The following is a 26360-nucleotide window of genomic DNA, read 5'->3' as shown; positions in this document are numbered from 1 at the left end:
GTTCATATATTTTTTGTTGTTGTAATGTTTGACAAATGTTTATATTAAAAGTTTACAATTTGTACCTGAATCTTTGTTGTTTTTCATAGTGTCATTTTTGAGGAATTGTATTGAATCCAATTAGGGTCAATTTGACCCGAACCATAAGGGGTGTACACAGAAATCCAACATAACACAAGGGATAAATAAAATAAAAGGGCATCACAAACATATTTTTACATTCATTCAACACACACACAGTTCTTTGGACTTTTTATTCATTTATTTAAAAAAAACTTTATAGATTCTAAATTCATTTCAAAGGCTGTTAGAAAATGAGCAAAATTGGGTTTCGAGTGACTCCATTAGCCCCATGAACAAACTTTTCTTAATAACAAAAACAAATCAATATAGGCTATATATTTTCTTTTGGAAAAGTCATATTTATTTGAATGAAGTAAAACTGTTGATATATTTAAGATATGTTGATTTCATTTTAACACTTTAAATTGTGACATCTCATACCAAAAGAAAGATCAACACACTGTAAAATCAAATAGTATTCCTTACTATAAGAATACTAGTAAGTTTACTTGATTTTAGCCAAAATGTTGAGTTTACTAAAAATTTTCTATTGTTGCTGAAATATTCGAAAATATAGCTCCCATAACTAGCGTAATTTAAGTAAAATTACTCAAAATGTCTAAGACGGGCTGTTACGCATGCGTACTGGTCCACAATTTCCCCTCCCCCACTCAGCACAGAAGCATATGCAGCAGCTTTTGCAGAGAGGAGCATCAAGTTCAAGGTAAACTCTTTTAATTTAAACCTCATTTTCAGATTTTTGTTTGTTTGCTAGTCTTAATAATTGTTCAAATGTCTGTAGCCTACTTTGTTAGTTGCGTTCTTGTTTTGTTGAATATATTAACGTTAGCCCATGTTAAGAACTTTCACAAACACGGTTTGAGCACTCTGCTAAAGCAATTTCCCTTCAAACAACTTAACGTTATTTGCTGCTTTATATCTTTAATCCAGCTGCCTGGTTGCCTATTAATTATTATTAATTCGTTAATTTGTTGTAGTGATGGGCAGGGTTAGCGAGTAATTTGAACTAACGTTAATGATTGGCCTTGATGCAGACGCGAATGTTTAACAGTTAACGTTACAGAAATCAAAATTTAGTGACAATTCTACAAATCGTGTCAAATGGGTCACCTCGGTTTGAATGTTGTGTTTGTTATGGCATGATTTTCGTTGACGCTCAGCATAACGTAAGTTACTATGATAATGTTAGCTGGACGCGCCAATTTTGAATAGGCAGCTCAGAGACACGGCTGCATTCACTCTAGAGAGCGCGCAATACAAACAAAGTACAAATGGATGGAAAAGACCGCTAACGTTACATCTTTAGATCAGTTATTTTAAATCTTTAAAAGACATATTTTTAACTTGACTGGGCACGTTAAAAACCTAACGATAAATGACGAACTCCAGTCAAGCCGGTTAATTCGAAAACCTTATGCCTGCTTATTATGATCACTATGGCAAAATAAGAGGGAAATTGTGAGGTGTTTTTCAATCGAGTTTGTTAGCGAGTATTTTACAGAAATTATATATTGAGCGAGTACATCATGAATACATTTCCCAAACCGTGTTTTTGTCTTATCATGAATCACTATAGTGCACCTATAATCAGTGTTTATATTCGGACTATTTTAGGCCAGTCGGGTTAACCGCTGCAGAGTAGCCCAGTGGCTCGTCATAGACATGAGAGAAGTAGTTCCGGCTGCAATGTTCTTCCGCAAGATGCATGCAGTTCTGTTTATTACCCGCTAGAGTGCCAAAAGTTATGGACTGCTGCTTTCAAAGTCAAGGCAACTAATTTTTCTACATAAATGCCAACACTGGGGGCATTTATTGCTTTTTTGAATAGTTAATGTGATGCTAGTTTTGAAACAATGCACATTTTCAAAACTGCTTTTGTGAATGTGCATTAATATATTAGATAGAATTAGATATAATTGCGTACTCCACATTTAATTCATTTCCTGTTTTATTTTTTTATTATTTATTATTTTTTTATTATAAAAAGAAATATATTGGGAAGAACCGAGTTAAGTGTATTGGTCTGGCCCTCTACAACCGCACAAGTTTTTTATGTGGCCCTTGGGAAAATTAATTGCCCACCCCTGCCTTAACCTATGGAATTAATTTTCTGCCAAAATTAAATAATAAAAATGAAAACTAAAACCAGATTAACCATTTCATTACAAAAAGCTTTACGCAAAATATTTGCCAAAATTAAGAATGAAATACAGTTATTTAATTTTCACAGTGACAATGCATCATCATGCAAAATAAAATGCAATTGGTGATATCACATTTTATTTTCTCTACAATCTCAGGCAAGACAGCCAATATTAAAATGAAAAGGCAACGTGAAAAAGAAACTGCAAATCGTTTTTACAAAGCTTTTTGTAACTTTTGTAACTCACTTATTTTGTTAGCATTAATAAAAAGCTTTGTAAAAAAACTTTTCTTTTTCATTTTAATTTTGGCAGTCTTGCCTCGAGATTGTAGTGAAAATGAAACGTGAAAGCGCCAATTGCATTTTATTTTTCAATTTGACAGGGATGATGCACTGTCACCATGAAAACTTTAAAGGAACACTCCGACTTTTTGGGACTTTAGCCTATTCAACTTATCCCCCAGAGTTAGATAAGTCCATACATACCTTTTTCATCTCCGTGCGTGCTATAAGTCTGTTTGACGCACCCACCGCTAGCCTAGCTTAGCACAAAGACTGGATGTAAATGGTTGCAGCTAGCATACTAATCCAAATAAGTGACAAAATAACACAAACATTTTCCTATTTACATGTTGTGATTTGTATAGTCACAGAGTGTACAAAAAACAAAGTCACATGAGACACAGACATATTTTAACTGTATAAATACTGGGAACTATATTCTCTGAAGGCGAAGCACTGCTACTTGGGCGGAGTGATAACCGCAGCACCTGAGACGCGCTCTGAACGAACTCTCTGCTCCTCACCACGGCGCGTCTCAGGTGCTGCGGTTATCACTCCGCCCAAGTAGCAGTGCTTCGCCCAAGTAGCAGTGCTTCGCCTTCAGGGAAATGAGGGAATATAGTTCCCAGTATTTATACAGTTAAAATATGTCTGTGTCTCATGTGACTTTGTTTTTTGTACACTCTGTGACTATACAAATCACAACATGTAAATAGGAAAATGTTTGCGTTATTTTGTCACTTATTTGGATTAGTATGCTAGCTGCAACCATTTACATCCAGTCTTTGTGCTAAGCTAGGCTAGCGGTGGGTGCGTCAAACAGACTTATAGCACGCACGGAGATGAAAAAGGTATGTATGGACTTATCCAACTCTGGGGGATAAGTTGAATAGGCTAAAGTCCCAAAAAGTCGGAGTGTTCCTTTAACAGTCTTAGTTTTCAAATAATAACTAATGCATGTGATGTTTCCATTTAACTCATTGACCAACTGCTTTGCATGTGTCCAACCCAGGCAATTTGAATTAAATTTCTTGCCAAACTTTCCGAATGGGGAAGATGAAGAAAGTCAAGAATGCACAAGAATAGAATTTGTAGAAGAAATGAAAAAGAGGCCCCCAAACATGAGCCTGATTGGCAAGAAGATGGACAGCACATTTGCTTTGAGATGGAAAGAAATCATCCACTCTGAACCTCCTGTCTGTGAGATTTTGAAGAAGTGGCCAGCACTTTTAATGGAAAGCCAGGTTTGTTTTCTTTTCCTCTTCAAAAAACTGTGTTTTTTATGAATTGTGTGTTTGAATGTGAACAACCACTCTATGTTTGTGCTTAGATCTTAGCAGAATTCAATCGCATATCTGGGAAAAATCTGAGATCTCAGTTCTACGCTGCGTTGGACACACATTCTACATGTTTGTTTGAAATTTTCCGGAAAAAAGGAGGAAACCAGGGAAGAATACTTGATGAAATTTTGCAACAATTTAATTCAAAGGTATTATTTTATGATGCTATCTTTGAATCATAATCTGCATATGATTGTTTGTTACCCTCGGCCGATAACGTGTCTACCTGTCTCTACTTTTTCATAGCCATCTGATGTAACATTTGTTCGCACTGCAGTACTTCAGGGACTTCCAGTCCTCTTGGGGGATGACCCAGAGGAATTTTTCAGGACGTGCTTTGTAAGTAATGTTATTGATGTTTCTGCTTTCTTAAAGGGATGGTTCAGAGTTAGATCAACCTAGGGTAATTTGCACCATGACATCAAGCCAAACACATTTGAATAAACTCCTGATGTACTTACAAACTTTACAATTCCAGAACAGAACCTATTAGTACTGTTGTAGAAGGGTGGTTCTGGGCATTATTAGTGGGGTAATTTACGAGATACATAAAGCCATTAGCGCCTGCTCTAAGCCATACGACTGATATCACTAAATAAGCTATAATTTTAATAATGTTCAACCAAGGGGAAAAAGGCTTCGGGGGGGGGGGTTTGGCTCTATGTCATGGTGTAAAGGGTGAATCTAGGTTGATTTTACTCCGGACCATCCCTTTAAATTGCCATTTTGTTTTATTCCATGAGAGTATAGCTCATGTTAGGAAAAATATGAATCCTGGGTTTTTGTAGTTTTGCATTAGATACTATGTCTCTTGTGAAACAATTCTAATTTGTTCTTCTCTACTTAGGATGTGGATGTAGATGCAGATTTCAGTGAAGTAGATGTTGGCCTGCTCACAATTTTAACCTGAAGGTATGCCTGCCAAACGTCCAAATACCCTCAACGTGGACGCACTAAGGGCAATCGTTCTGGAGGGAACAATTGTTGTGGATGATGTCCCAAATTTGCCACATGCTGTATTTTTCCTTTTTGCTTTGATATATGCTCTAAACTACCCAAAGACAATGAGGAACACATTTGATTTCATTCAACGGGTATTTATGTCTTTGGGAGGTAAGAATCTCAAACCCAAAATCCAAACCCTTAAAAATCAGCTTGTAAGTATCTCCTTACTGCTTTGGATGTCTGCTGCCGTGTTTAAGTTAGCATATTGGCATATTCATTTGCACTAATTTCAAGTGGCTACTGTGTTTTTTAAAGCTTTCCAAAGCCACATGCTGTGTCAAGGTAGAAAATGTTTGTATTTAAATTTTGTAAAAGCCTATTCAGAAAAGGTCTGTATTTCAGGGTTGTAAGGCCTATTTTATGCTGTTTTGTTTGCACACAGTCCATGTTTTGAAAATGTCATGATATCAGAATGCTGCTAGCCAAGAGGGTAAAGAGTGTTTAAAAAGAAAACTGATGTTTTAAAGCATATTTGTATTGTGATGGTCTTAAATTTACTGTTGAGAAATTAAACAGTTGAGAATTTCACACTTGTGTTAAGTGCATTCCATGCTAGTTGAACTACTAAAAATACGTTCACTTTACTTGAAGAAAATGTGGAAACCGATTGCACATATTTTTTTGAGTCTCCATAACTTAAAAAGGCAGATTAAAACCATGTTGAGAATAATAGTATTTAAGATGTTTGCAGAACGCATTATAACACTGTTAGTTAAATGGAATTACTCAAGTAATCTTACTATTAAACCGTAAGTAAGATTAGTAAATATGATAGAGTATGTTAACTAGAATTGATATTAAACTAAATTGATATTTACTACTTAGTTTACTTGGGAAGAGTTTGCTTTCTTTACTTTTAGCTGATTATTAACTTAATTTCAGTTTTTCCTTTAAGTTTGCTTTGCAAAAATAAGGCAATCGGTTTCCAAACTTTTTTTAAGTAAACTGAACTTATTCGAATTTACAGTGCAGGGACATTCAAAAAATAAATGCAAAATAGATCTTTCACAATTACAAAAAGAGCATTTGTAATCTGTATTTTTGGATATATTTGGTGAGAAATCGTAAATGACATCTCTTTAGTTTTATTTGTTACACATGTTGTAAAGTTTTTCTTTCATCGAAGCAAGGACCAGTGAGACAGTTGGGATCGCGTTCAGAAGTTGTTATTTATTGTAACACGGCTGCGGGTTCGTCCAAAATCAGTCTAACTGTAAAGCAGTTTACATTGAAATTTATACATTTTAAGGGGGAGGGACTTCTGGGACTGGAAAGTAAGGAGGAGTTGATTCTATCCAGTGAAAAACCTGTATTGCATCTGGATTGCTCCAGAGAAACCGAACACTCTATTGTATAGCTAATCCAATCATCTTGATGCTTCAACGTCTGAGCTAGGAATCAGCATAACTATTCATATGCTGAAAATGGCCAGGAACTCCGGTTCCAAGGCCCATCCCAAGAGCCATTAAAGACAAAAGGTGAAAGTCTCAGTGATTCTGTTCATTTAACTTACAATGGAGAAAACAGGTCTGGCAGGAATCTCTTTTGCTGGCATTCCAGGAATCTCAATAATCATCTGAAATCAGTCTACTAAACTTTATCAGTTTATATACTATTGCAGTGGAAAAACTAAATTAAACATTTAATAAATTTGTAATCCTTCACACAATAACAATTAATAACTCCTCAAAAATGTTCCCACACAAATATGAGTCAAACATATTTACAAGTTTTGATGGAGATATTAACAGAGAGATCTAACTTATTAAATAAAATGTATCTAAAAAAAATATTCTGAGACTTTACTTCATACAGTTACACCAAGTTCCCTGATTTCTGAACATTAAGGCATCTGACATGGCTATGGCACTTTTATGGCGATAGAAGTTTACTCTCTATATGTGCAATGTAAAGCTAAAACCACCAGCATTTGAGCTTTTTCTTAAAATACTGAACAAAAAAAAATTCAGCCACAATTTACTGTACTCTATAAATAGCATGCTGTATGCTGTCTATGCAATTGAGTGTTCAACTGAATCATGTTGTGCTGAAGCATTTGGTCTTGTAATGATTCATATATTTACATTTCAAAAGGAAACACTGCGTTTCCCTTGCTATTTTTCTGTGCAAAGGTTTACCAGTCATTTGAATTATGATGCCACTATTACTATAAAAAAGATAATTTGTGTATTTGTACAGTGCAGATTATTAATCTGAAATTGATCATGTGACTTTCACTCACAATTTGTATAAAATAGTTAAAAAATGTTGTACACGGCTCATCCACGTTAACTAGGGTTTTAAATGACAAAGCTGTTACAATAAGCAATATGTCAACAAAGGAAAGAAAATTGGGTTTGTCGGGCAGCTTCATGGGGTCTTTAACTGCTTTCTTCTTCTGCTTCTGATATACATGAACTGCAAGCAGAGCTTCTCATAGACATTGTAGACCGCTCATCTTCGCTCACTGCAAAATACAAACAAACAAACAAACAAAACCAGCAGAAAGTTATTTTCTTTTTTTTGTATTAGAACAACACAGTGTGACAATTCTGACATTTAATAGCACATTTAATAGACAATAGCAAAAAAATCGAATAAGTTATAACATAATAATAATAATAATAATAATATACTATTATAATAAATAAAAAAGTTAGTTGAAGGTACTAGACAGAAATCAACACACTGGCATGCAGTGTTGGGGAAAGTTACTTTTAAAAGTAATGCATTACAATATTGCGTTACTCCCTTAAAAAGTAACTAATTGAATTACTTAGTTACTTCTTTATAAAAGTAATGCGTTATGTTACTTTTGCGTTACTTTTTTCCCCACCTGGGCTGAGCTTGTTTTTTTATAACACAAACATTCTACTTTTGGGCAAATGTAAAGTAGCCTGGCACCGCCCTCCTACGTACTTCCGCTCGATTTCATTTCTCTTCAGTACTTAGTCTGGCCTCTCTCAAGAGAGAAACGTTAACTTCCTGGTAGGCGGGTACTCTTTTGAAGTTCAAAACTATTGGATCTGCCCTGAGTCACTCTGGATCTGTCACAACCAATCGCTAGCGTGTGGTCGTGACGTATGGCATGCGACGGAACTGGCCGGAAACAAGAACGAAGTTCTCAACAGAAACATTCTGTCCAAGGTCAACTTTAAGGACTTATGGCAATGGATGCGTGCCCGGCTGAAAGACTGGAGAGCTGTAGCACTTTAACTACTTCCTTGCATATTTTGTAACTTTGAACGTTGATGTACATATTTAATTATTTATGTACAAAGAGTAAATATTTAAACAATGTCTATACACTAAGTGTCCCTGTATATAATGTTACTTTATCGATTATAATTAGCAATCAATAATCTTACTCTGTGTGCAGGTGTATAATAAACGGCACTTTTTCTTATTACGTCTTATTTCTTATTTATAAAAAGGAGTTTGCACAGTTTTATTTGACATTTATAGTTTATTAAAACACAATTTTTAAACATTTACAACATGTAAAACTGACAGAACAACCAGGTTCCTACAAAAGTACACAAGGAAATCAAAGCCATTTGTTGTTTAGCAGCCAGGACTCGGGGCTTCCGAACACCAGGCTAAAGTTTCCGTCCAAAATGTCACGGTCATCGTGAACGCCGAGCTGAGCAGCACGAACTCCTTACTTTTCTGCCTCTTTCACTTGGTCCTCTTTTACGCGCGTGACGCGTCTTTGCATTGACTTAACATTGAAATCACTCGCGCCGGACGCGCTATTCGCGTCCGGTGTGAACGCACCATTAGCCAACTCATTCACCACTAGCGGAGTGAGCTGGAAAATCAAACTTTTCCCGAACCCCGTGGGGAGGAGGGCCACAACATCATGGCCACCAACAAAACTCAGCAAACACTGTTCTTGCTCCGGTTTTAACTTCTGGATATTCTGCAGTGTTGCAACAACAGACCTAATGGCTTCGCTCGCATCTATCTCCGCAGCCATTACTGAACTACGACTCAAACTGGCGCTCTACATCAACGTCATCGTTCTCAGCCACTCCCTCTGTTCGTTGATTGGCCCGAACAAAAAACAACTTCTGGAAACCTTAGAATATACAGCGAGACCAGACTAAGTACTGAAGAGAAATGAAATCGAGCGGAAGTACGTAGGAGGGCGGTGCCAGGCTAAATGTAAAGACCCTTTCATAGCAAAAGTGAAATTATAATCCTCCGGCTGAAGGAAATGTGTACAGTAGAGGAAAGCAAACAAGCAAACCTTTCTATCTATCTATAGTCAGGCCAATTACGTTCTGGCGGGACGTGACGCAGGGGGCGCGAAGCGCTCTCATTGGGTCAAGCGTCACTGGAGGCCTCGCATAGGCTGCTGCTTTTTCCGCAGGGCAGCCAATAGGCGCGCAAGCTGTTCCGCCTAAGGCTGTAATTGTATGCTGCTAAAAAGCGTTTTACATTAATACAAAATTAAGGATTCATTTTTAGGCTTCAATATCTCGAGAAAGAACCTTTCCCGTAGCGTCCTCGACGCAGTACGAGAGAACTCTCGTAAGAGAACTGTACATTTCTCATCTATCACCGCCCTCTGCTACTTCAACAAGGGAAATGAGTGCAGGTAGAAGAGCAAAATATGTAAAGAACATTGCTTGAATATGACTGTATTGCAATATAGGTAGCATTTCAATGTTAATATTAAATCAAATCTAGTACTAATAACATAATTTTGCACAGTCATAATAATACCAAAAAATTTAAATAAATTGTGTGCTGCAGTACCAGAATGGATATTACACAAATCAAATCCATAGTGTTGAGCAGCCCGAGAGAATAAATTAAAACAAGCTCCCACTTTAGTTTAGAAAATATTAAACTAAAAGTGAATTTAATCATTTAAAATATATATTTTAATAATAAATTGAAACATTAAAAAATATATATAAATATACTCACTATATGGTGATGGTAATTCAATGCTATTACATCTTTTCTGGAGATATGAGCCGTCCTCATAGTTGAAGGGTGAATCTGACCCGCTTTCTGCTCCTGGTCCAAGTGAACTGTAAGCAGAACTTCCCACAGACCACGTGTCTGACTTCTCAACTCCTCTCACTGAAATATTTTATAAGAACAGTGTAACATAATGTATGCTTGGTGATTCATGGGTTTTGACCATCATAGTAAAAAAATAAAAGAATGGGTATGGGTATCATCCTGATCTGGTCCACTCAAATACAAGATAAAAAAACATTTCAATAATTTCAGTGTCACCAGTCCAGCGTATAAAAGAGGAGAGATGACACGATGATGTTCATTTACTTAAGACAATGAATTTAGAACATTCAAAAACAAAAATGTTCAAATAACATTATATATTGTACTGTTTTCTATGGATTAGGTAAAGGAATTTCCATTTTCAAAATCACACCCTGTGAAGAACGGGATTGTTTAAGAAATAAAAGTGCTTATTTCCTTTAGTCAAGGGTTTTATTGGCCATCACTGTGAGCTGCTTTGAACACATCTATTGTAAATGCCTCTACAAATTGCAGTTAATAACAAAAAAATTCTAGTTATTATTGCTGTGACTGTTACATTTTCATGGTTTACTTAATATACTCAGTGTGAATATCTGTTCTGCACTATAAAGTATGTGGACTCACTCATCTGTGATGTGATGTTTTCTCTCCGGGTTTGCATCCCCTTCATTCGTTCTTCTGCTCTCTCTTCCTGTGCTCTTCTTCTCTCTTTCACCTCCTGTAAAATCTTTCTGTCTATTTCAAAATGGCAGCCGTTGTTTTCTGCCACTGTCTCCTCAATCTTCTCCAGCAGCTTGTTCTGAGTGTCGTCACTCGTGTTGTGATTGTTGAGAACATGAAACCTGTTCCCACATTTGTCCAGCAGCCACTGGAGATCCCGTCCTTCACTCTCAATGTGTTGCTCTATAGATGTGTCTGACAGAGAGTCTCCATTAGTGAACAGCACTATAGTGTGACTCCAGACTCTCTCACCGAGAAGATCCAGAAAACCCTGCATTGCTTTTCTCTGAGTCTCTTTAAAACTATAGCTCACATCTATGATCAGTAGTACAGCGTGTGGTCCTGGAGGACACAGAGACACACTGAGCACAATCTCCTGTTTCAGTCTCTCAGGACTGTCGTCTACAGTGTAATCCTTCCACCATCCTGGAGCTTCAATGACAGTGATGTGTCTGTCTGCTACTTCTCCATGTCTCCTCACACACTGAGCAGAACTCTTCAAGTCAAACTCCTCTCTGCCCAGGATGGTGTTTCCTGATGAACTCTTACCAGCTCCTGTATACCCCATCAACACAATCCTCAGATCTGAGAGATGTTGAGCATCATCTGTTACAAATAGAGAACAAAACACACTTCTTAAGGTGGATGACATTTTAAATCTTCTTAAGTAATCTCTCTATCTGTGTGAAAAAACGGGTTACTGAAATAAAGTTTACTGTATGAGTGTTACACATCATTGATTAAAAATTAGCCTACACAAGTGTATCTCACATTAATTAAACTCTTAAATCAGAGTTACACAAAAGTTATTGATGGACAATAATTATGAATTATGGAGAAAAGAAAATAGCTTAATTTCAATGATCTGCACACAAAACATAAGAGATCAAAGAACACACAAAGTAAGCAAGACTAAATACCAAATAGCTTCAGAATAATGTTTTTCAGAAAGTATATTTAAAAATAATTAAACTGGCCTCTAAACCAATGAATAAATCTCTCTCTTGTGTGTTTACACCTGGGAAAGCGTTATCAATGCAATGGTGGATATTAGCACCAGCAAATAAATGACTGTATTACATTTACATTAATTTATTTACTAGATGGAAAGAAAGCCAAAAAAGACCATTTGTGACTGCTTATAATTATAAAAGACTAAGCCGAGCCTAAAGAGGCATAAACAGATCCAAAATCGTGTAGACCAATATGAAAGTGAAAGCAGTAAAAGTGTCTCACACGAACAGTAAACAAAGTTTATATTTTTTCTTTTATAAAAATAGCCCCGATCACGAGTGAAATACTTACCAATGTCCATTTTACTTGACATATTTAAATTTTGCCTTATTGGAGCTCCAAATGAAATATAGTTCCACCAGCAGTCTAGTAGTTTTTACTCACAAAATACTTTCACGGTGTTTTTGACTTCCTGGAGCTTCAGAACAGCGACCAACATGAGGCGTGTTAAGGGCATAGTTTTGGTTTAAACACTGAACATAACGTTTATTGATAACATAACTGCAATAAAGTAATAGCCTAGTTAAAAATGTCTTGTTTACATAGGTAAGGGCGAGCGGGCACAACCTAACGCGGGGCTAGTTACACACTTGTTTTAAATGCTTCCACATGCCAGTGTCAGTATGACGAAAGTGTATTTAGTTGCCATAACACTATAGAGAAAAAATTGCGTAAAAATTCTGAAATCTTTGGAAGATATCACTAAACATTTATTTAACCATTGCAAAAGTAAATTTCTTACTATATGTTCATTTTAATCTCTGTTTTTTGTGTTTATTTAAAATGAGACAAATCTTATATTATTTTAATCTTATAGGCTATCTATTTAACAGTTGAGATAGTTCTTTAATGCTGATCTAACCATTGATGATACTATACCATCCAAATTATAGCAATAGCACTAATGTTGACTAGATGTGTTAAAAAGCATATTATTCTAGATTAACTTGAATACTACATATAAATGGAGGTCTCAACACACTGCAGTCCTGTGTAAAAAACCTCTAGGCTTTGACTGTCTGACTTGGGGCGCTTAAAGTAATTTAAAGTTGAGCTGGAGTGGGTGTCTTTCTCTGCTCTTGGTCTAAGCTCAACTTGAATAAACAAATGATGGAATGGATTTAAAAAAACAAACAGGTTTTATTCCAAGATAGTATGGAATAGATTATATAATATGCTGTTATAACAGCATATTATAGCCTATCTATTCCATGCTGTCTTAAAATTAATTTATTACTTAATAATCTTAATTTATGCAGTAATTAATCTTACTGCACAAATTATAATACCACATCTAAATGAAAATACACCATTACAAATGTAACTTCTGTATTCAAAATCTTCAAAGTTTGTAAGCATTAACTGTAACGTTACCAACATTTTTAAAAGTAAAAGCACAAGTTTCTTAATATTAGCTACTGCATGTGGCATTTTACAGCTAAAATGTTGAAGTTTAGCTGTTTTAACTGTAATCATTAAAAACGTAGCAACCTGAATATCACTTCCTAACATCATCCCTAGCAAGTTACTCTCTTTCTCCTCTCATGTTCCATACTTACTTGCTCTGGATCTACCTCTGGAACCAGCTCATCTTTCTGTCCCTCATCATCACTGGTGGCATGTTGATGTTGCTGCATAGCTGTCTGGCTCACTTCTTCACTGCTGCTAATATTTAACTGCTAATAACAATTTTATGAATTCTATTGAGAAATCATGAGAAAAAGGTGAATAAAGACCGAGAGTCAGTGTTCAGAAATTATTATTTTGTTTTGAACTATGCTGTAGGCCTAGCTATGGCTGCTTTTTGCGGTGCGTTTGTTGTCAAACTCAAAAATTATTTGTTTTTTAATTATTTAAAAAAAATGTCATTAATTTATATGAAAAAGTTAATAATTGTATTTTTTTATTGACAAAATATTTTAGTTTGTCTTGGATAATTTTTTTATTAGATCAGATAACATTTTAAACTGTCATGTTACAATGTGCCCCGCCTCATTACAACATCACTTTCATTCTTAAGTTTCGGGGTATTTTATCAAGAAAAAGATGAAAAAGAACAATTCACAGCAGGAAGTGGGCAGAAATTATTTAATCTTCATCGGAGTACTTTTTTTAAACTGTCAAAAAAACAACAACAAAAAACTTGTAAGAGTTGCAACAGTCTGAGCACAACACATAAGAAAATTATTCTTAAGGTTCTTAAATTAACATTAAAATCTTAATGTGAGTAGGCTACTTTTGATATACAGTACAATAAAAAGCAAGTAAAATATGCAACCATCAACATGGCGTTAAAACATTTTCTTTCACATTTAGTAAATGTAAATAAGAAAATAAGTCTTAATGTAATAGTTTAATGTTTTTGATACATTCCATATTTGTTAAAAAAAATCATTCATTCTTCTCCATCAGGATTAACAAATATTAAAACATGGATGAAATCTATATGAAACAAATGTTATACAAATGTTATATTTACAGATATAATATCAGTTTAACTGTTATTTATAAGGCAGTCAGATTTAAGTCGTCTGCTGTTGTTCATGATGTTCAGAGCTCTTCTGAATGACTGAGATCCCGTCCATATCCAGCTCCACCGAATGAACACTGAAGGAACCAATGCCCTGTCAAAACAACAGCAGGACCAACACTATTCAGAAAATACATAGTTCACCATTCATGTTCTTCTGTTACTAGGACACTAAAACACACAGGTCTTTCAGCAACCAGTTTAAATTGCATGTATATTGAATCATTCTGAGAGAAGTGCTTCTACATATATCAGTTTAGAAAGGGTTAAAACAACCGTTCTGCTTCACATGTTCTCATTCTGTAGCGGTTGAACCAGTTTCTCTGACTCTCACCTGTATGTTTGTGAGAATGTTTGTCACTGGTTCCTTCTGCCGAGGCTCACGGGTGAGTAAGAACAGGAATCCTCCTCCTCCTGCTCCTGCCAGACTCTGTCCTAAACTCAGCGGCCGAAGAGCATTCATCATGGATCTCACTGCCGCCGGCTCACAGCCTGGAGCCATCAGCTTCTTCTGCTGCCAGTATGTGTCCATACACACTCCCAACCTGAGGAGAGATCCTGAGAGAGAGAGAGAGAGAGAGAGAGATCAAAGAGTCAATCTGAATCTGGCGTGTGTGTGTGTGTGTGTGTGTGTGTGTGTGTGTGTGTGTGTGTCTCACCCTCTCTGCAGGCTTCACCACACTCCTCTGCATTGGTCACCAGCTGCTCTGCGTTCTGTACGATGGAGGGTAAACGCGCATACCAGCTCCGCACCACGTCCTACACACACACACACACACACACACACACACACACACACACACACACACACACACAGTGATCCAGTGACACACAACAGTGTTCATGAAGTCTGACCGTCACCATCAGCCGCTCGTACCTGCAGCAGGTTTCGTGCTAAACGTGTCTTTCCAGTGTAAACCAGAAGAAGATGCTGCTGCAGGACAGACTGGAAGTGTTGAGGAAGAGAGATCTGTTCTACTTCCACTCTCAGCGGTAACTGAGCTGCAGATCGAGCCAGCTTCACTCCTCCGAACAGCCCGCCAACCTGATCCTGCCATCCACCACCTAAAACAGCAGCAAATATACTAAATGCCTTCAAATTCAGTTTGTTAAAAAATATAAACTCCTGCCTGGTTGAGCTTCACAGCTCAGTAAAATCCTATTTTACTCTAGAAAAGAAGATGCATCCCGTTATGAGAATTAAAGTTTCTCTCGTACCGGTGGTGAGGATCTGCTCCAGGTAAAGAACATCATGAATGAGAGAGTTTGTGTCGAAGCTTCGTCCCGTACATCTGTAAACTGCTGCAAGAGCGGCACCTGCCAGAATACTGCTGGTGCCTGCACACACACACACACACACACACACACACGCACACACACACACACACACACACACACACACACACACACACACACACACACACACACACACACACACAAACACACACTTTAATTATCATTTAAAACTTCATCTATTAAAACTAAAATATGAATATATAATAAAGCAAAATGGATATACAATTGTTATACAAATAAATTGTTCAATAGTTATTATTATAATAAAATAAATGTAATAAAATACAATATAGTGAAATGGATTATATACATTTGCTATACAAATTCATATATTTACAAAATAATAAAAATTAAAAAATATTACTATCTAATATATATATATATATATATATATATATATATAATAAAGTGGAAGATTATACATTTATTATAAAATAATTCACATGAGAAAAATTATTAATATTCTTCTTATTATAAAATAAATATATATATATATATATATATAATAGTTTTTTATTTGATATTAATATTATTTTTGCTACTATGTAAATATATGTAATTATTAATAAATTATCTATTATTACTTCTGATCTTTCTTACGCACATTTTTTTCCCATTTGTACAAAGGACGGTTTATGTGTTTATTCCAAAACAACCATTACTGCAAATTTAAACGGTGTTCAATCAAAAGTAATTCCCACTCACCGAGACCAGAACCATGTGGCAGTGAAGACCAGCTGTGGATCTCCAGTCCGCCTCCCCAGCGCTGCAACAACTGCTCTTTCAGAGAGACAGGAGACGACACACACACCAGCTCACTGCACACACACACGGCTTTCAGCAGGGCACCTAAAATACATAAAACATTCTCAGTAATATTGTATAGTATATGAGGTATAAATACAGTATATGATAACACATGTTCTCTGACCTGGAGCGTGAGGTTGGCAATAGTCCTCCAGGTCTGTAAGATCCTCACAGAGTGTTTCTGTGGAGAAGCTGCAGGACGGGTCACCGCTGGCGCTGACCAATAGCAGATGAGGCTTTGGAACGCGTTGAACTCGAGCTCCAATCGGACGTTTTCCATCCACCTTGACGGCCACATTGACCACCAGTCCACCGTGTTCAAACGCAATAGGAGGAGTGTCACTCCAGCCGCCTAGTGATGTTTTCAAACACACACTTTCAGCACACAGTGTAAAAGACACTATGAAATCTGAATTGCTTTGAGTTTGTTTTGATACGTTTATGACAGGAAGAATTTACTGAATTGCATTTCAAAGAAATTTAACACAGGTAATGCATTCTGGAAAATGAAGTATTCTAGCACACAATGATTTTTCTAATTAAATACAATGAAATATATAAACTAAATACATCACTACTTTTCAAAAGTTTGGGGTTGGTGAGAGAAGGAGACTTTTTCAAAAACATAAATATTACCAAGTCTAAATTTATTTGATTAAAACCACAGTAAAAAGTAATACTGTAAAATATTTTAATGCATTTTAAAATGTAATTTATTCCTGTGATCAAAGGTGAATTTTCAGCATCATTACTCCAGTCTTCAGTGTCACATGATCCTTCAGAAATCATTCTAATATGCTGATTTGCTTCTCAAGAAATATTTCTTATTATTATCAGTTGAAAAGTAGTTGATCTGCTTAATATTTTTGTGGAAACCATGCTATATTTTTTAAGGATTCTGAATAGAAAGTTCAAAACAACAGCATTTATTTGACATTAAAAAGTATAATTTTTTTCAAATAAACTGCTGCCCCAAACTTTTGAACATTAGTGTATCTATATATAGTTCTATCTATAGTTCAAAATTCAGAAGTTTTTCAAAACTTCACATGGTGTCACACACAGCACCGTCAAACATAAACTCTGATCAGATTTCCTGCTGTACAGTTGAACTGAAGCTGTTCTCACCTGACAGATCCAATCGAGCGGGACACTCCACTTCCTGCCATTCGCCCATGGGCGGCATCTCTCCTCGACCAATGAACACAAACTGACGCGCTGACATCACTGCCTTCCGCAGCAGGATCTGTCCCGCCCCCTCATAATGCCTGGCGGCTCGCACCAACAAATCTGGCCTTTAGAGAGCAATGACAAATCTGAAAGCATCGCACTTTAAAGGCTCTGATACACTCATGGCAAAGTTCTATTCGTTCTTTGCTTAGGAGTAAAAAGAAGGTTGAAATATGGGACCAGTGATATAATGTTAGTAACTGAGAGCGGCGTTCAGATGAATATGTGCTGTGCGCTTTCCATTCAATAACAAAATACACTTTTTGCTTTAAGTCTTACATTTTTTATCACATTTTTGCTAAATTTTACACTTTAATAAAAAAATTAAATCTATTAGTTCTGACCTGCTGAACCAGTGCTTTCTTTGATTAGCCAGTTCTTGGACACCAGCAGGTAAGTTTCCGTCCTCTAGGAGTTTAAAAGCAGGAGCCCATGATGGATTGGCCGCTGGTCCGCTGCGTAAACCGCCTTTACCTTCGCCCGCCAGACAGCCAAGAACATCCGCGATACAGGCCAGACAACGAGCCGCGACTCCCAGATCACCACTGCTGCTTGCAGCAACTGAGCAAAGAGACTAAATATTAGTGCCCTCAAAAGTCAACAGATGTGAACCATTTCACATCTTTTGCTCCTCACCCGAATCTAGCGCCTGTAGTAGCGCCTCCTGCTGGCCGGCCAGCGCTGCTGCTCTGAAGAACGGCAGTAGATTGAGATCCGTGTGGCCTTGCAGAGCGTCAACGGCTCTTCGCCGACCCACACTGAAGAACAGCTCCTCTCTCCAGCGCAGCTCCGTCTGCTGGTCCGTCAGGATCACAATATCCCTGAGCGAGAGTCTCCAGGCTTCCTTCCAGCTGTCCCGCACACCAGCGCCACCCAGAAGCCAACAAACACCCTCCAGTCCAACCGGTCCTGAACGGGGCATGAACACTGGGAACAATCGGGCGTCCAGCAGACAGCATGACTCTGTCCTCTCAGGTCCCCAAAGGTCCAGAGGCCTTTAACACACACACACAGACACACACATTATAGACACTATATGATGCTGTGACTAGGGCCAAACACTTTTTGGGCAAAACTGCCAATGGCAGGTGACGAAAAAATTAACGAACCAGATTTTTTTTTTACTAGCCATAAAACTGCATTACAGATTATGGGAAACAATGTTAGTGTAATTTTTCTGATCAAATTTTTTCCAAAAATAATAATCACAGGCCCTGGCCAAGAATAGAAAAATAGACCAAACCTTTAGTCTAAAGTCTGAGTGAGGTATGAATGTAGAAGTTTCTTACTGTATTCCAGTCCGACTGTAAAACTCACTCCATTTTTGATTAAGGAATGAAGCCGTAACATCATCAGCATGAGCCTGTGTGTAATTACAATACCATATAATAAAGCACAAAACTAGCATACATTATTTAATTTTTTGTTCTTCAGAACAAATATACAGAATGTACTAATTTGTAAGTGTCTTTGGATAAAAGCAGCTGTTAAATAAATGGGTAAAAACAGGCTCTAAACTCTAAACTCACCTCTAAATGATCATGAGCTCCAAAAGCTGTGTACACGGTTAACTTTAACTCTCCAAGCATCACTCGATGACCCTGAACGATGATGTCGCTGGATAGAGGTAGACGCTGGACGCAGGATGATGAGGTCAAATCAAGCCCTGACAACAGGCACCCAGAATGCACCTGGACTGGACCCTATAATTGATATTGACACATTTTGATAATTGTATTATTACTCGCAAGATTTGCTTATTCAACATGAAACATTCATAAGCAATTTCACTTCCATAATGTGGCATATTTTAAAGTGAAACAGGATAATCTGTAAGAAAAACAGAAGGGTCAAGTTGGTTTTCATTTCCTAAATATTTGTCAAAATCCTCCAGACCTGTAGGTGGCAGTGCTGCACTACAGCTCCTGCTGATACACGAACATCTCCTTCCAACACGCTATTAATCACCCTGCAGCCTTCTGACACAGACTTCACATCCTTTAAAACAGAAAGAGCACAACATTTATGATAACTGACTTTATTAATAAACATCTCAGAGATTATGTTCTCAACATTTCCCACCTGAATATGAGACTGAATCATCGTCTCTGATCCAGATTCTGTCAGACGAACGACATGTTCTCGGCCCGACTGAGTCAAATAATCATAGCGGCCCTCTGGAATGTACACTGGCAACGAACAAATGTTACTAAATAAACAATTTAAATGTAAATAGCAGTTACTGTAAACATATTTTCTTGACACATTATTTGACTGTATGTCAAAACACATTTTAGAAAATTGGATTAAAATGCGAAATACAATTTTTATTTACATTTATATTTACATTTGAGACAAAAGCACAATGAGGGTGCATGGCGAGTTGAATTTATGTAATGAGGTCATTTGAATGTATAAAAACATGTTTGAAACATTTGTCATTGCATAATGCATACGCACTCTGCACAGTATACACTATGCAATATGCAAGTATTCCATTCTTAACACATCCATGCAAACTGATGTTAAATTCTAATTTAGTGACATTAGAGTAGAAAAGAGCAAAAGTACACATCGAGATGTTGGCTCCTCTAAGCATCCTCCACAGCACAGCGCGGCCGCTCCTCACTGCTGCCCCCTGAGGCCCGGAGGACGAGCTGCAGCCCGCTCTCTCTCCGTTGATGAATTCATGCTCTGTCAGGTCAGAGCAAAGGCACACCAGAATATCCAGAAAGAGAGATATCTGCAAGAGAGCAAGAAAAGTGAGAGTGGGATCTGAGAATCTGAGAATGTAAACTATGTTGTGTGCGATTACCTCAAGCGGTGGAGCTCCTGAATCCATGCCAAGATACGTACAGCCGTCCAGCGGTGACGTGACATGAGTCTGCAGGAGTTTCTCTGCAACAGCCCTGGAGAAAAACACCGGCCCAGACACCTGAACACCACACGGATACTTTTAGGAAGACTTTTTAAAATTATTTGTAGAATTTGTTTTTCATTTAGACAGTGACAAATGGTAGGCAAATATATATATATATATATATATATATTGTAGACAAATATGTGCATTTAAAGGGCATACCATATTTTTTTATTCACCAAGGACAGATCAAATTGACCAAAAGTAACAGTGAAGACATTTATAATGTTACAAATGATTTCTATTTCAAATAAATTCTGTTCGTTGAACTCTCTTTTCATTAAAGAATCTTAAAAAATGTATCACAGTTTCCACAAAATATTAAGCACAACTGTTTTCAGCATTGATAATAATCATAAATGTTTGTTAAACAGAAAATCAGCATATTAGAATGATTTCTGAAGGATCATGTGACACTGAAGACTGGAGTAAAATTCAGCTTTGATCACAGGAAAAAATTACATTTTAAAACATATTCAAATAGAAAACAGTTATTTTGAATTGTATTACTATTATTTCACAATGGTACTTTTTTTTTTTTTTTTTTTACAGTATTTTGATCAAATAAATGCAGCCTTGGTAAGCATAAGATACTTTTTTTAATACATATAAAACTATTTTTACCAGTTGGCTGATCATAACCAAATTAATTTTTATATAAATGTCTTAAAGGTACAGTACCAAAACTAATCTGTTTAATTCTCATTAAAAAAGAAATGCTGGAAAACAGTCATGTAAAACAAAAGTATGACTATAAGCTGTGAGTCAAAATCATGTTTTAAGTGACAAATATAGGCACCAATCAAATTCAAATTCATACCAGGGGTACTTTCCCATCAGGGAGAGCGGCGAGGCTGATCTTCTCCTTTGAGCCCTTATAGATAATGTTACATACTCTGTTCTGTAAAAGCAATCATTTGTTTTTTTTAAATTCTCAGAAAATTAAACAAATACACAACTGAAAAAACAAATGAACCCTAATTTTGAATAACGCACCTCTGCATCTGTGAGATATACGCCATGATTAAGAGCAAAACCAGCGTCACCTGGCAACGCCACAACCTGAACCCCAGAGAACCCGTCCCATGAAAACACTGTAAAGAAAAGGGGTGAAGATATTGATCGAATTCAACAGTAAAAACTCCATGCTGAAGTTTTTCTGAAGGTGTACACTGCTGATGTGTCTGTGTGTAAAAAATAAAAAGGTAATTGTGACTATATATCACAATCAGAAAAAATCTAATGCTTTGTTTGTGCATTAGATGTGTGATTGTATAAATGTTAGCTCACGCTGTCGTGTTGGAATATTCAGGATCATATCAGTGCCGCACACCCAAACGCCTGGCGGAGATCCCGCGCAAATCTGGAACAACAGGGTTTCACTAAATGTGCATTTGCATCATAATGCACTCACCTCATTGCATTACATAGAGAGAGTGGTGTATGCATTCATGTACATCTGTGTGTGCATAACTGTTTTTTTTACACTCACCTTTGTGGACAGACAATCTAAAAGCAGGTCTAAACAGCAAACGGCTCCTTCTACAGCATCTGACCTCTGTACGGGCATCCAGCAGAAAGCCCTGCTGCAGCCGTCCCACGGGAAATCTCTGCCCTAAAAACAGAGACCCATTATAGCACACGTCTGAGAGTCATCTTCACCTAAAATGCTTTGTTTTTATTACAGACCGTGTGAAGGATGAGAATACGAGCTTCATCCAGAACATCTGCGTTCACCACCTAAACACAAGCACACATTTAAGGGTGTTGAAGTATGTTTAAAACTGTATTCTAATAATTTATCAGAACATCGAAATATTATAGTGCTGGATAAGCAAAAGAAATTCTAAATTAATTCACTATAAAATACTAAAGAATGCATACAACCAATAATTCTATTTTTTGTAATGCTTTTGAAAAAAAAGACTATTATGCTCACCAAGGCTGGTGTAACCTACCATTTAAAATAACTATTTGTTTTCATTTTAATATATTTTAAACGTTTTCATTGTCACACGATTCTTCAGAAATCATTCTAATATGATGATTTACTGCTCAAGAAACATGTCTTATTAATATCAATGTTGAAAACAGTTGTGCTGCTTCATATTTTTGTGAAGACAATGAGACACTCTCATCAGAAATGTAGGGTAACTACATATATATGTTACAATAATAATAATAAAACAATAAATAAATTATTTTTTATTTAGTAAGGATGCATTAAATTGATCAAAAGTGACAGTAAAACATTATTATATGTTGAAAAAAAGATTTATATTTCAAAATAAATGCAGTTCAATGAACTTTCTATTTATCAAAGAATCCTGTAAAAAAATTATCATGGTTTCCACAGCAGAAACAAAATAATAATAATACTCATTAACAAATGAGAACCAATAATAATTGAGCACTAAATCATATTAGAATGATTACGGAAGGATCATGTGACACTGAAGACTGGAGTAATGGTGCTGAAAATTCAGCTTTGTATCAGGATTTTTTTACATTTTATAATATATATTAAATTAGAAAAAAAAATTGAATTGTAATATTTAATAATATTACCATTTCACTGTACTTTTGAACAAGTAAATGCAGTCTTGGTTTGCAGACGAGACATTAAAAAAAAATCTCCAAACTTGTGGCCAGTGGTGTCTACAGTATTGCTAATAATTTTTTTGAGGATCTTGTTTTAAAAATTAAACAAACTAATAATGATAAATCTATCGTATACGATGTAATAGGGTCATATTTAAATCTTTAAGGATCTATTTCATCCCACTTGTATCCTTTAGGTTCTAGAAATTCCTTTGGCAATCCTGCAGGATTTCTCCCCAAACCTCCAGCCATCTGAACACACACACACACACACACACACACACACACACACACACACACACACACACACACACACACACACACACACACACACAGAAAGAGAGAGCCCTGTCTAGAGTCATGTGAAGCTCACGCTGTATCCAGCTCTAGCGCTCAGGTGTTCTGCAGCCACCAGCAGGGCGTTCAGTGTGGCCCCGCCACTGCCCAGCCGGGCGTTTGGGTCAGGAACCGTCAGCAGCAGGGCATCGGCTGGAAGAACACCACGCTTCTGACGCACCTCCAGCTCTGAAACACACACACACACACACACCTCTCCATGAGATCCACCTGAACCTGGTGTGGTGGAGATCTGTTAATGTGTGGTAGACCCACATACAACAAAGTACATTATCATTGCAAATATATCTTACATGGGCCATTTTCACAGGCATTAAAGGTAGGGTAGTCTAAAAAACTTTTTCCAAAATTTGTTTAAAATGTCTTTATATACCAATACATAATTCAAATGTAAGTACTCTGAAAAGGAGAGTAAATTATTAAAAAGAGCCTTCTGGACTACAATCTGATCGAGTGTCTGTAGTCCTCTCAGGGCTGCAATAGAGCTGGTAAGTCCCGCCCCTCTGTAAAACCCCGCTGGACCTCAAAGTGGAAAAACCGTCAATGCAAGTGAATGGGAGAAAATAATTATTTTCTGGTCCCGTTTGAATTGTGTCATGAATGTGAACATATGTTGTCTGTGAATTTTTTATATAATCTTTCGTGTGAAGAATGCTACAATTTAGCGGGTAGAAGTTTGATACGGGTAGACTTTGTGTGAGAGCACTTTGTGGACTACAACTCTTCGCTGCTTTCGGCGCGTTTGAAACGTCAACACCACTAGCTCACGGCTCTAGCTCACGGATCCCGCTAGACATGGCTGTGTCTTTGGTGCACTTCACCGCCTTCTTTCAGGGAGAGGACAAAATCGTTGAGGTTGGCGAAAATCACGGGTAAGTCAACTTTATGCGGTGACGTCACATAGGCGACATGTAGTCTTTCTCGTTATGTCTTTTCCACAACTGCTAGCCGACGAATCATACCATATACTGTCAAACTTGTAACATGAAAGATTATATAAAAAATTCACAGACAACATATGTTCACATTCATGGCACAATTCAAACGGGACCAGAAAATAATTATTTTCTCCCATTCACTTGCATTGACGGTTTTTCCACTTTGAGGTCCAGCGGGGTTTTACGGAGGGGGCGGGACTTACCAGCTCTATAAACACAGCTACTTATTTCCACCCCCTCCCTTCTGGGCTCCTTCCAAAGCCACGCCCCCAAAACACATGAACGCGCGACCGCTCAGCTGGAGGACGCGCTTACCAGCGCCGAGTGGAGAGAGGAGCGCAGTGCATGTAGTGACATCATGTCAGAATCACATGTAATAATAAAATACCTAACTTTATCATTATGAATATAAACAACTAACATGGCTGTTAGTACTCACTATCAAGCTAGCATATCGATACTGGTAAAGTTTAAAATATATTGAGTTTGATTCGGTAACGAGCTAGTAACATAAGGCAAAGCTAAAAACAGGTTGCATTGTTACAGGTTTTCACATTACCATCAGTTACACTGTGATGAAGTTGAATTTCGTTGTAAGATTCATAACGTATACGTTTTTTTTGCATGTAAGAGCTTCCACGATGAACTGTTGGCTCTGATGAGGACTACACTCTCGTGATATTGACTCTCGTCTGACTTCTTGATTTATCCAAAGACTTTTTGGTCATAGCCTTTTCGAATACTGTCTTCCTTTTTTTGCCTTGTTTGCCTTCGCTGACTGTATATGCAGGTACTGGGAATTATGACTGCTCTTTCTCTGCCATCATTGTGATTATTCCTAGCTTCCGTGCCTCTACCCCTCCTCAAACGGGTGCGCGCATATGGGCAGATCCTGTAGCGGCAGGGGTGGTAGCCATGGTAGCGAGGGAGAGTGACAGTTGCCCAGCCAATCATTTCATTCGTCACTAATGGTAATAAATAAGTAGCTGTGTTTTTTTTTTTTTACTTTGAAAGTTTACAATGACATTTAACATCAAACATAAAACAAACAGAGATTGGGGAAAACGTATGACAGATCTTACCTTATACACTACAGAGTAAAGCATTACATTTTACAAATTATTTTTTTCAACAAAAGAGATGTTTTTATGCATTTCTTATTTCTAGTAATTGAGTTCAAAGTGTTTATTGCAGCCCTGAGAGGACTACAGACACTCGATTTTTATACTCTCCTTTTCAGAGTACTTACATTTTAATTATGTATTGGTATATAAAGACAGTACAAACAAGTTTTGGAAAAAGTTTTTTAGACTAAAACTGCATACCATAATGACACGTTTCCAGTTATCAACATCGCAAATCTAGTAAGGTTTCATATTTTATTTTATTATTATTATTTTGATACTTATAACGGTATACTTTTGCGTTTTATTACATTGGGAGTAAATTAAGTAAAAACGAAACTACACTAATTTCTATTACAACGGCTAAGGTCTCTCTTCTGACTTCCGTAATATAAAGTCTCGAAATATTTTTCGCTCTTTTGGAAAGTCTTTGAAACTCTATTGTTTGTTTTTTTCGTTTGAAACTCTATTGTTTTTTGTTTTGTTTTTCGTTTGCAAATGTATGCTGTCGTCTCAACTATGACGACTTCCGCATTCTGGGAACCCCGGAAATGTGAAAAGGATCCCCCAAAACAACCCAGAGTAATACCATAGTACCTTTTGTTATCGTCTACATGTTTTTTCGCATTATTACTTAAACGTAGATTAAGGCTTTTTAAAATGAATATGCAGAGGCATACGATGTGTGAACTCACCTCTCTGGAAGGCATAAACACTGTCTTTATGTTGACATGTGAGCACAATAACGGTCCACTTCAGCAATCCTTCATCTGCCATCATGACGTGAATTATTTCTCCTCATGTGAATAACAATTAAGCTCGTGCAAAGACCAGAAGCGATCGGGTCCGATTCATTCACCAACTGTCATTGGATTAGTATGCCAAAAGTCGTTCTACCACAACAAAACAGCGAATGCAGCACTTCCGGACTACAAACCAACTTCTGA

General features: G+C 36.9%; 3 protein-coding genes across 4 annotated transcripts; 1 reads left to right on the top strand and 2 right to left on the bottom strand.

Annotated features, from left to right (window-relative positions):
• Positions 1-743: 743 nt before the first annotated feature.
• Positions 744-5004, top strand: LOC306993617 (uncharacterized protein). Its single transcript, XM_079603516.1, has 5 exons — positions 744-787; positions 3522-3753; positions 3840-3998; positions 4096-4188; positions 4697-5004. Exons 1-5 carry the CDS (start codon positions 750-752, stop codon positions 4757-4759), a joined length of 585 nt encoding a protein of 194 aa, XP_079459642.1. The 5' UTR covers positions 744-749; the 3' UTR covers positions 4760-5004.
• An 832-nt stretch (positions 5005-5836) lies between these two features.
• Positions 5837-12233, bottom strand: LOC306993615 (GTPase IMAP family member 9-like). Its single transcript, XM_079603514.1, has 4 exons — positions 11902-12233; positions 10501-11202; positions 9793-9951; positions 5837-7321 (listed from the first exon to the last, which is right to left on the bottom strand). The coding sequence occupies exons 1-4, from the start codon at positions 11921-11923 to the stop codon at positions 7236-7238; spliced, it is 969 nt and encodes a 322-aa protein (XP_079459640.1). The 5' UTR covers positions 11924-12233; the 3' UTR covers positions 5837-7235.
• A 1298-nt stretch (positions 12234-13531) lies between these two features.
• fcsk (fucose kinase) lies at positions 13532-26354 on the bottom strand. 2 transcript variants are annotated; one of them, XM_079604189.1, is made up of 23 exons: positions 26109-26354; positions 23368-23519; positions 22083-22133; positions 21886-22008; positions 21684-21756; positions 21390-21487; positions 21214-21294; positions 20289-20408; positions 20045-20216; positions 19556-19662; positions 19370-19471; positions 19003-19176; positions 18763-18836; positions 18110-18468; positions 17818-18034; positions 17372-17538; positions 16368-16595; positions 16142-16285; positions 15359-15478; positions 15018-15205; positions 14800-14899; positions 14475-14698; positions 13532-14234 (listed from the first exon to the last, which is right to left on the bottom strand). In XM_079604189.1, exons 1-23 carry the CDS (start codon positions 26191-26193, stop codon positions 14133-14135), a joined length of 3261 nt encoding a protein of 1086 aa, XP_079460315.1. In that variant the 5' UTR covers positions 26194-26354; the 3' UTR covers positions 13532-14132. The 2 variants fall into 2 exon arrangements, with proteins under 2 accessions (XP_079460315.1, XP_079460316.1); XM_079604190.1 differs by having other exon boundaries at positions 20289-20382; positions 26109-26321.
• Between the last annotated feature and the right edge of the window lie 6 nt (positions 26355-26360).

Source organism: Phoxinus phoxinus, assembly GCF_949152265.1.
Source record: "Phoxinus phoxinus genome assembly, chromosome: 25".
NCBI classification, from domain to species: Eukaryota; Metazoa; Chordata; class Actinopteri; order Cypriniformes; family Leuciscidae; genus Phoxinus; species Phoxinus phoxinus.
The sequence above is the reverse complement of the archived record's forward strand: the minus strand, read 5'-3'. Positions and strand labels throughout refer to the sequence as shown.

Coding starts and splice junctions, on each gene's coding strand:
- LOC306993617 (XM_079603516.1), top strand. CDS start 750: ATGCAGCAGCTTTTGCAGAGAGGAGCATCAAGTTCAAG. Junction 3,754..3,839: donor CACTTTTAATGGAAAGCCAG/GTTTGTTTTCTT, acceptor GTTTGTGCTTAG/ATCTTAGCAGAATTCAATCG. Junction 3,999..4,095: donor TGCAACAATTTAATTCAAAG/GTATTATTTTAT, acceptor ACTTTTTCATAG/CCATCTGATGTAACATTTGT.
- LOC306993615 (XM_079603514.1), bottom strand. CDS start 11,923: ATGTCAAGTAAAATGGACATTG. Junction 11,203..11,901: donor GTCAAGTAAAATGGACATTG/GTAAGTATTTCA, acceptor TATTTGTAACAG/ATGATGCTCAACATCTCTCA. Junction 7,322..9,792: donor TGAATTACCATCACCATATA/GTGAGTATATTT, acceptor TGTATTTTGCAG/TGAGCGAAGATGAGCGGTCT.
- fcsk (XM_079604189.1), bottom strand. CDS start 26,193: ATGATGGCAGATGAAGGATTGCTGAAGTGGACCGTTATTGTGCTCACA. Junction 16,286..16,367: donor TTGCCAACCTCACGCTCCAG/GTCAGAGAACAT, acceptor TATGTATTTTAG/GTGCCCTGCTGAAAGCCGTG. Junction 15,206..15,358: donor GGAGCAGATCCTCACCACCG/GTACGAGAGAAA, acceptor CTGCTGTTTTAG/GTGGTGGATGGCAGGATCAG.